Source organism: Hylaeus volcanicus, chromosome 9, assembly GCF_026283585.1.
Source record: "Hylaeus volcanicus isolate JK05 chromosome 9, UHH_iyHylVolc1.0_haploid, whole genome shotgun sequence".
Lineage (NCBI taxonomy): Eukaryota > Metazoa > Arthropoda > Insecta > Hymenoptera > Colletidae > Hylaeus > Hylaeus volcanicus.
Window position 1 is genome coordinate 2,676,357 of NC_071984.1, and position 8,766 is coordinate 2,685,122.

Sequence of the window (8,766 nt, forward strand, 5' to 3'; positions counted from 1 at the left end):
TCGTAACCTCTCTGAAATTTTCAAGAATTTGTTTTTCGCGAATAACTGATAAAATATTAGTTTCTCGAAAATGATACAAGGGAGCCTTTCTCTAGAGAATTAAATTACTCGCAAGAATGTTATATACAGATTTTCCATAAAATCGATTTTCAATCTTTTCTTTCCATCTTGCAATTATATTTATTAAAAATTCAAAAAGTATGTCACACGTACTTCAAATGAAAAATCGACGAACCAAGTCTGTAATTGAGATACAAATTTTTCTTTTACCATCTGCTAAAGCATACCTACATGTATATACATTTACATATTGGTAGAATCCACTACGTAGAGTCATATCGAAAGACCTGTTGAGAGAGAATTGACTTTTAACACTATACTACATTTCTGTATTTGCTCCAACGTAGACATACTGCAACGAGTACTTTAACATTCCTTGTTTTTATTTGCACGAACGGTGTCGTTTGTTGTTAGGTAACATATTTTACGACTATAGTAGCAAGGTAACCATCTAGTACAGAATTGATCATTTTGCGATAATACACCCATGACAACTATATCTTGAACCTTTCCGCTTTCTTCTTTTCTTGCAACGTATTCTAGTGTAATGCTGCTCTTGTGCCAGATCAAACTTGTTGTTGCGTGAGAGTTTCTGACACAGTTCCCTTCCACTGTCTCCTGTGCCAACGATATAAACGTGGAACGTTTCTTTTCCTCAGATGATGTCTGCCATAAAGTCTGGACACGTGGCGTACTCGCGTTTCGCCAGGATGGCGGAGATGGAGGAGGCGCAGCACGAGAAAGAAGTATTGAAGAAACAGATCAGCGTGGAGAGGTCCGGCGGCGGGCTGTAAAAGAAAATCCACGTTCTGCGGCATCGTACCAATCCTCGTGCGGTTCTTACGAGACTCGACGCATCGACAACCGCCACGACGAACTATCATAGAATCCTCGTTCACTCTGAAATCGGAATGTAGCCTCCTCTAAAGCAGGATCGCCGCGAGTCCCTGTATTTCGTACTTTCTACAACGACTATCTCGTTGCATCTACTTGATTTAAATCGGCGATGGGCGAAATTCGGGACAGAAACCTTCCTATAACGAACAATGACCTATCCCGTTTCTCGTCGGATTAATATTAGATATCTCGATCGCTGAATGAAACTTTAATTATAAATAAACTGCTGCGCGTTGGTTCCGTTCGAATTGAAACGCCCATCTCTGGCTTCGAGGATGAAATCACACGAATTTTAATTTTAATGTAAATATCTTGTATACAGCGTTTTAGTTACACGAAAATAGACGCGCCGTGTATGTACATACGCTTTATCGCGAAACGCGACAGGATCAGGATGCATCAACGACGGACGTACACCGGTCGATAAAACTCATGTCGAATTACACATTTGTTCTCACATTGTAAACTTTTCATGTATAGGATGCGAGTATCTCAATCGTCACATACGTTAGGAACGTCACAATTAGAGAAAAAAACGGAGCACAGGGCAGTTTGATGATGGTTTCGTCTCTATTTCTTTTTTTTTTTTTTGCGTGATAACTGCGTTTTCGCATAGAACAACAAACATACAGGTCGAATCGGTCTCTAGGACTCGATGAGACGGTTTTATTTATAAATTATATTAATTACTATTGTATATTAGAACCAGTCTCTGCATAGGTTTCCCTCCCCCGTTATTTAAGTAATTATTATACTTATTTAATTTATTGCCGCTAATGTCACGCAGTCACGACGTACACGATCTATCTTAGAGATTAATTTATTTTACCATCATTAGTCATTATCATTGACTTAATAAAAAGTCGTATTGAACTATCGAACGTATTTTACCCGATGTGATTGTACTACTTTTTTAATTTAATCGCGAAACGACTGAAAGAATTTCAAGAATGATTTTAATAGGAAATTGTAGAATGTTTACTAAATTTTAGCGCACGTTAATGTTAAACATTCGATTAGTTTAGTGGAAGTAACAATTTTAAAGGAATTCTTGTTTGAAATTTGGGAATCAGAGAATCGAATTTTTGTTAGCGAATGTAGCTTGAGTTATTAATTTTTGGAAATATCGCTGCCACCATTTGCAATTGTTACATTTATTAGTGAATTGTTTTTTGTAAAGCTCGGGTTAAGGTTGTAATTCTAAGATTTGCTTTCCTAGTTAATCAGCAAATATTTTAATTTGTTGTTTAATTATAGATTTCTTTGTTTTCGTCTCTCTTCAGGGAAGGCATGCATTCGTCAACTGATGGAAAAGTCAAACGAAGTTAACCTGTTAATGAATTCTAACAATATTATCCTCTTATCCTCTCGTGTGCAAGGAATATTCAAGATACCACCCATCCATTCGTAATTTGTACGAAACTAGAACGTACATGTGAGAAAGCTACTGTGAGTTTGTTGGACTAAACATTACTATATTCATCTCTTTCAGAATCTTATCCTCTCCGTATAAGAAAAATCCAAGATATCACCCATCCATTCATAATTTGAACGAAACTCCTGATTGTTGGTGACTGAAAATGTGGAAAGAACGTTCATGTGAGAAAGCTACTGTGAGTTTGTTGAACCAAATATTTCTCTATTCATCTCTTAACGAATCTAATCCTCTCCGTACAAGGAAAATCCAAGATATCATCCATCCATACTTATGAATCTAAGCAGATTAATCCTTCATAATAAGGAAAGAAGGTTGATATAATAAAGCTACTGTGAGTTTGTTGGACTAAACATTACTATATTCATCTCTTTCAGAATCTTATCCTCTCCATATAAGAAAAATCCAAGATATCACCCATCCATTCATAATTTGAACGAAACTCCTGATTGTTGGTGACTGAAAATGTGGAAAGAACGTTCATGTGAGAAAGCTACTGTGAGTTCGTTGGACTAAATATTTCTCTATTCATCTCTTAACAAATCTAATCCTCTCCGTACAAGGAAAATCCAAGATATCACCCATCCATACTTATGAATCTAAGCAAATTGATTCTTCATAATAAGGAAAGAAGGTTGATATAAGAAAGCTACTGCGAGTGATGGATTAAACATCTGCCTATTCATCTTTTTATATAACTGGGATTATCAAATTCGTGCAAGCTAACAGGTTTCCGAAGACGATTATGCTAACGGTTATCAACCGTGTCAGGACCACGTAGGCCACGCAGTTGGGCTGGCGAAAAGCAGAGGGCGCGGTAGGCACTGATTTTTTAGAAAATTCTCGAACGACGTGGAATAAAAACACAGTTTGATCCTAAATCTAACGAAATATATGTTTAGGTACATCACTCAGGAAATCGTGGGACACGTATCTCTCCAGGAGTAGCTAGGTACTTCTTATGTATCAATAAACCTAAAAGAGGACTAGTCTCCTATAAAGAACGTTCCAGTACCCAGGCACGTCCATTTTGACTTTCACTGCTCGTACTAAGTTTTTCTCATGATATAAGTAAGCATAGAGCCTAATTTAGCGGTCGAATCGATAGAATTTCCCTACTGTAATCGAAACGCTCTCTAAACCTGCGACTTTCCAGATGGCCCGGCTTAACTGAAGCGAGCCCCACGAGGAAAAGAAAGGGCGTCGTCGCAGCGAGGGAGTCTCGCTCCTCCCTTCCTATTCCCGTCATCTGGCAACGGATCGTTCGCTCCTGGACAACCATAGCAAGCGGGAACATATGCCCAATAACGAACGTATCGCGACCCTGACCGGTGGGCTAGCTAAAAAGAGGGGAAGGAAGGCCAGAGAAAGTAGGAGGTGCGCGTCGTTTATCCCTCTTCGTCGGGGTGGGCGTCGGGACGGTTCCCTGCGTACGCCCCTGTCTAACGAACCTGTGCTCGCTGCCAGCAATTGCGAGGCGAGCGCGACCAATCAGGCGCTCCGTCCGATCGTCTCGCGGACGGCGACGTTGCCACCTCGCGTACCGCCCCACGGCGAAAGTAGTCCTCTCATAGCGGTATTCGTAGCCCTGTTTTCGCGAGGGACGGCCGACCAACACGCTGTCGCGTACGGATATATACGTGCACGTGTCCGTGTCCGAGATCGCGTTGGGGAAATTGGATCGCCAGGTGAACCCAGGATCAGCGTGGCCGCGGCATTTCGTCGGCCAGAAGCCCAGGAGGAGGACGAACGCGGTACGAGAGCGTCGAGCTCCACCACCTCTGCGTGCCTACGCGGTGATTTTGGCGGCAAATTCGAACCGTGACTCGACGACTCGTCGCCGCTAAGCATTGTTTACGGAGGAACTGGCGTGGAGGTGCCCCGAGTATCGACCAAGGAAGGGAAAGCGTAGATCGCTGGGATCACTGCGCTCGCGCGCGCGTGCCCGCTGGTGCCCGCCCAACGTCCAACGCTCTTATGTGTGTATAGTTGGCTTCCTCGTGGAACGCTGGCGGTACGGACCTTAGTGAACTTCGGTGTATACTATGTCTAGACGCTCCTTGTAACTATCGCCGTACGATAGACGTACTTTTTACTGTATTCCGTATTATACAATGGCCGCCTCGTCGAGGTGAGACAGGAAGCGCGCGTGGCGTCTGGCTCCCTGGAGGGAAGGGAAACAGTAGCGGGAGCGTGGACGTTTCCACGGAGGAGCACGTGCCAATTCGCGAGTTAGGTGGAGTCCCATGCGCAAAGTGGGTGGAGGCTGCATCGCGAGGCTGCCTTCCCCGTTATCGCAGGTACGTGAGAGTGTGTGGGTTGCGGACAGGCCGACCAGCGCGACCGAGTGGGCGGGTGTGACGACACACGACGCCTGTGTCGGTGGCTCGTGCGCGTCCTTGCCACGCCGCGCGATATTTCAAGAGGGCGGGTGGGGCGGCTGAAACAGGGGCGTAGGGAGGCGGTCCTCGAGCGGGTTCTCGAGGAGTGCTCTCTCTGGCCTTCTTTGTCTCCCGCGGGTCGCTCCTCGCACGTGTCGATATTGTTCGACTCCTTTTTCAACCTCCTCGCAGCGTGGATCCGTTTGACGTCTCTGGCCTCCTCTCAAGGTAGTTGTTCCGCGGATTTAACGAAGAACCTTCAAACTTTCCTCCGGTCTTACTTTAACAGCTATTACCTATAGCAGACTATTTCAATTTAAAGGACCAGCTCAATTTCTTGGAAACTTATACCAAACTTTTGTAACTGTAACGTAGACCCTTGCGGATTTACTGTTTAAGGGACCGCTACAATTTCTTAAAACATGATAGCGAAGCTTTCTACCTTTGACACAGACCCATGCGAAACACCTTGGACTCTCCTAAATCTTTCCAATTTAAAGGACCACCCCAATTTCAATTTAAATTACTGCTACAATTTCTTAAAACACGATAGCGAAGCCTTCTAGCTTTGACACAGATCCTTGCGAAACACCTTGGACTCTCCTAAATCTTTCCTATTTAAATCGGTATGCGATGGAGGACCTTGCTGAAAATTCAATATGCTACAAAAACCAAAACTATGGAGCATTTAAAAAAAAGAATACTACAATTATTGACTGTACTGTTCTTTAATGCCTGAAACTGACCCTAGAGAAGCTCTGCAATAACAGTCGGCATTGCCACAATCATATCTTGAGTCCCACAAATGTAGTAGGTTGTTCCAAAAGTTTCTTTCGCTTTATTAATAAGTAATACATGCACAATATTTTATGTTTTATGTTACATTACTGAATTGTGCACGATTCATTTTGCTCAATTACTGTTACAACATGAATATCTATGAAATTAGATTATCTATTTATATAAACACGACGACATAAAATAATTGAGTGCAACTCGCGAAAAAAAGTTTCGGGACAACGTAATAGATATCCATATTGTTATGTATCGTACAGAAGTTTCCAATTGCCAATTTCAACCAACCACCTTGACTGTTGTATTTTGTAACTTTGATAAGCTGTACTTTGATCAATTTTGACAAAGACTATCTTTAAACAACTACCCCAATGTTGCCTGTGTGTGCGTCTTCTTCTCTGTAACTGAAACACCGATATCTGAATGCATATGCCATTGTTTGTTACACTAATCTGCAACCTATGACCCTGGGAGTCGAACTGTAACCCCATACCAATTGATCCATCATTTGACATATAAATCCTGTACATACACATTTAAACCGTACCCTCCAATTAATAGTAGCAGTAAGATTCAAAGATGAAGGTAATAAATCAATTAACTACAGAGATTAACTTCATATATCCTGCGAAACTCTGCAAAGGATTAGATTTCACCACAGTAAAAATATTGCCAAAGCAACATTTCATATCGAACCTACCCCAGGGTCAAAAAAGGTTGTCAACGAAGAATCATTACGAATCTCTAAGAGAGAAATATATTTCCAGATCAAATGCTCGCTGACTAAGTATCTCCATGTATCAAGGACTAATCAGTTAGCCCAATCTAGTACGTCGAAGGATGGATTCCTAGCACAAGAGTGTTCGACGTAAAATTACCGTTAACGTCGACATTGTTTTCCTTGGAGAATATACAACACAAATATTTTCACCATGAAGCGAACCGTGGATGGAAGAAGCATCACCCAGGTAAATAGATATAGAATCCTAATAGAAGCAAACGAGAACAGAATAGAAATAAAAGAAAATTAATTAAAATTGATTCGTAGGAGGAGATCGAGGACCACGATCCGTTGCAAGTGCAACAGCAGCAGCAAGACGAAGTCGACCAGCAGCAGCAGCAGCAGCAGCAACAGCAGCAGCAGCAACAGCAGCAATTGGAACAGCAAACTGCCCAGCCTCAGATACGTTTCCTAAGCGCAAACGTTTTGCAGCAGCTGCAGCAACAGCAAGATGTTCAGCAACAAGCACAGCAGCAGCAGCCTCAAGTCATCACGCTGCAGCAGCTGCAGAATTTCGTGCCTTTACAAACTCAACAGTCCCAGCACGACCAACAGAGAGCGCAGACGATTTCCGTGCAGTCTCTCCCTCAACAATTCTTGCAAGTGCGTACCACGATACTATGTAAAACAATTATAAATCGACAATGTATGATAATCTCTGACAATGTATGATAATCGCTTCAGGGTGCTCAGTTAATCAGCACTCAGACCCAAGCTGCTCTCCAGCAGCAGCAGCAACAGACGCAGCAGCAGCAAGTCCAGCAGCAGTCCCAGCAACAGCAACCCCAGCAACTTAGCTATAGTGTAATTCCACAGATGCAAACTGTTAACATTGACGGCCAAGAGGCACTCTTCATTCCATCTTCTGCTATGTCTGCCGCAGGCGGACATCATCAGACCCAGCCTGCAATGCAATTTGCTACAGCTAGCGGGCAACAAGTCCAGCTTGCTAGCCAGCAAGTGCAATTGGCTAACGGTCAGACTATTATCACGCCACAGCCTGTCAGTCTGATAAGGGCGCCCAATGTCTTTCCCACTTCTATCATTCAGAACATCACTGGACAAACTGTTCAGTTACCGTCAGGTATGTACTCTTTATTTACAAGCCTGATATACAGTATATACATATAATATGTAAATGTTACAGGGCAGAGCGTGCAAGTTAGGCCACTTCAGTTCCCCATGCAGCACGTACAGCAGACTGTGCCAGTGCAGGTACCAGTCACCGCCAGCAATGGTCAAACTGTGTACCAGACGGTGCATTTTCCAGTCCAAGCGTTGTCCAGTGTTTTCAATATGCCCACTACGCAGATGATACCTCAGATCACTCAGGTACATCGAGCAAGTAAATAAATAATAGTTATTTAACGGTTTAATCGCAATGCAATTTGTTTACAGCAAATTCCCCAAATGGCTCAAATAATCACCCCAAACGGACAAATACAACAGGTCCAGATCGCGAATCTGCCGCAGCTTCAAAGTTTACAGGTGAATAGAAAACAAGAGAATCCATCGTATCGCACTAAAACGTATCCAGAAGCGTATTCGATGTCTATTAAACTATCGCGATATTCCAGAGCCAGCAGGTAACGCAAGTCGCCCAGCAAGTGGCCCAGCAACAGGCTCAACAGCAAACCCAGCCGCAAGTAGTGCAGTCCGTGCAACAGCAACACCAGCAGCAAGCTCAGGTCCAGCAACAGCAGCAGCAAGTGCAGCAGGTCGTCCAGCAAGTCATCCAGCAGCAACAACAGCAACAGCAGCAGCAGCAAGTTCAGCAGGTCCAGCAGCAATCATCCGCGCCGTCGTCAACTGTCGCAACATGGAGCACGACCGTGTCGACTCCCAGCAACGTCCAGGTAAATAAACGATCAAATAAAGACGCATCGTTCGATACAAGCTTTGAATATTCCTATCTTTTCGTAGGTACTTGGGATTGGCGCTCTTGGAAGGCCAATTACAGCTAGCGGTAACGTTATCACTACCAAGGACGGGCAGAAGATCGACGTGCAGACGTTGTCCGCCCTAGCGAGGCCACCAGAATCGGTCGAAGGCGATATCAAAGTGACCAGCATCGATGCTAGACAATTAGCTAGTGGCCAAGTCATTCATATTCCTGCGGCTCAATCAGCTCAGTCCGCTGTCCAGCCCATCACCATCACAGGTGTGTTGCATTAGTACCTGTATATCATACTATTTCGTTTAAATCCTATTGTTTAACACTTTGACTGCGAGGTAGTATATATACGCCCTTGAGAAATGGACTCGGAGAAATGTTTATGTTAGACAAATCAATTTTTTAAAAATATGAGCTTGTAGAGGATGATCAGACGAAACTTTTTTGTGTTTACAGTTTATTCATAGGACCCTCAGTTTTGAAAATAAAAATTGAAAAGGTAGAAGTTTGTTGGAAACATTAA

At 43.2% G+C, this 8,766-nt stretch overlaps 2 protein-coding genes across 5 annotated transcripts in view; both read left to right on the forward strand.

Moving 5' to 3' along the window:
• The window catches only part of LOC128881984 (glycerol-3-phosphate dehydrogenase, mitochondrial), a 17,183-nt gene extending 15,350 nt beyond the window's left edge, over positions 1-1,833 (forward strand). For all 3 annotated transcript variants that reach the window (XM_054133492.1, XM_054133490.1, XM_054133491.1), the window contains exon 12: positions 720-1,833. In XM_054133492.1, the coding sequence (XP_053989467.1) occupies positions 720-854 (135 nt within the window). In that variant the 3' untranslated portion in view covers positions 855-1,833. The remainder of the gene's footprint in view (positions 1-719) is intronic.
• Positions 1,834-3,565: 1,732 nt separating this feature from the next.
• LOC128881982 (transcription factor Sp4-like) overlaps positions 3,566-8,766 on the forward strand; it is an 8,136-nt gene continuing 2,935 nt past the window's right edge. Inside the window, exons 1-8 of one of the 2 annotated variants that reach the window (XM_054133488.1) lie at positions 3,566-4,692; positions 6,336-6,536; positions 6,617-6,952; positions 7,034-7,433; positions 7,497-7,681; positions 7,748-7,837; positions 7,927-8,205; positions 8,273-8,510. In XM_054133488.1, the coding sequence (XP_053989463.1) occupies positions 6,501-6,536; positions 6,617-6,952; positions 7,034-7,433; positions 7,497-7,681; positions 7,748-7,837; positions 7,927-8,205; positions 8,273-8,510 (1,564 nt within the window). In that variant the 5' untranslated portion in view covers positions 3,566-4,692; positions 6,336-6,500. Of the gene's footprint in view, positions 4,693-4,787; positions 5,002-6,335; positions 6,537-6,616; positions 6,953-7,033; positions 7,434-7,496; positions 7,682-7,747; positions 7,838-7,926; positions 8,206-8,272; positions 8,511-8,766 lie in introns of those variants that run through there. The other variant, XM_054133489.1, reaches the window with a different exon arrangement.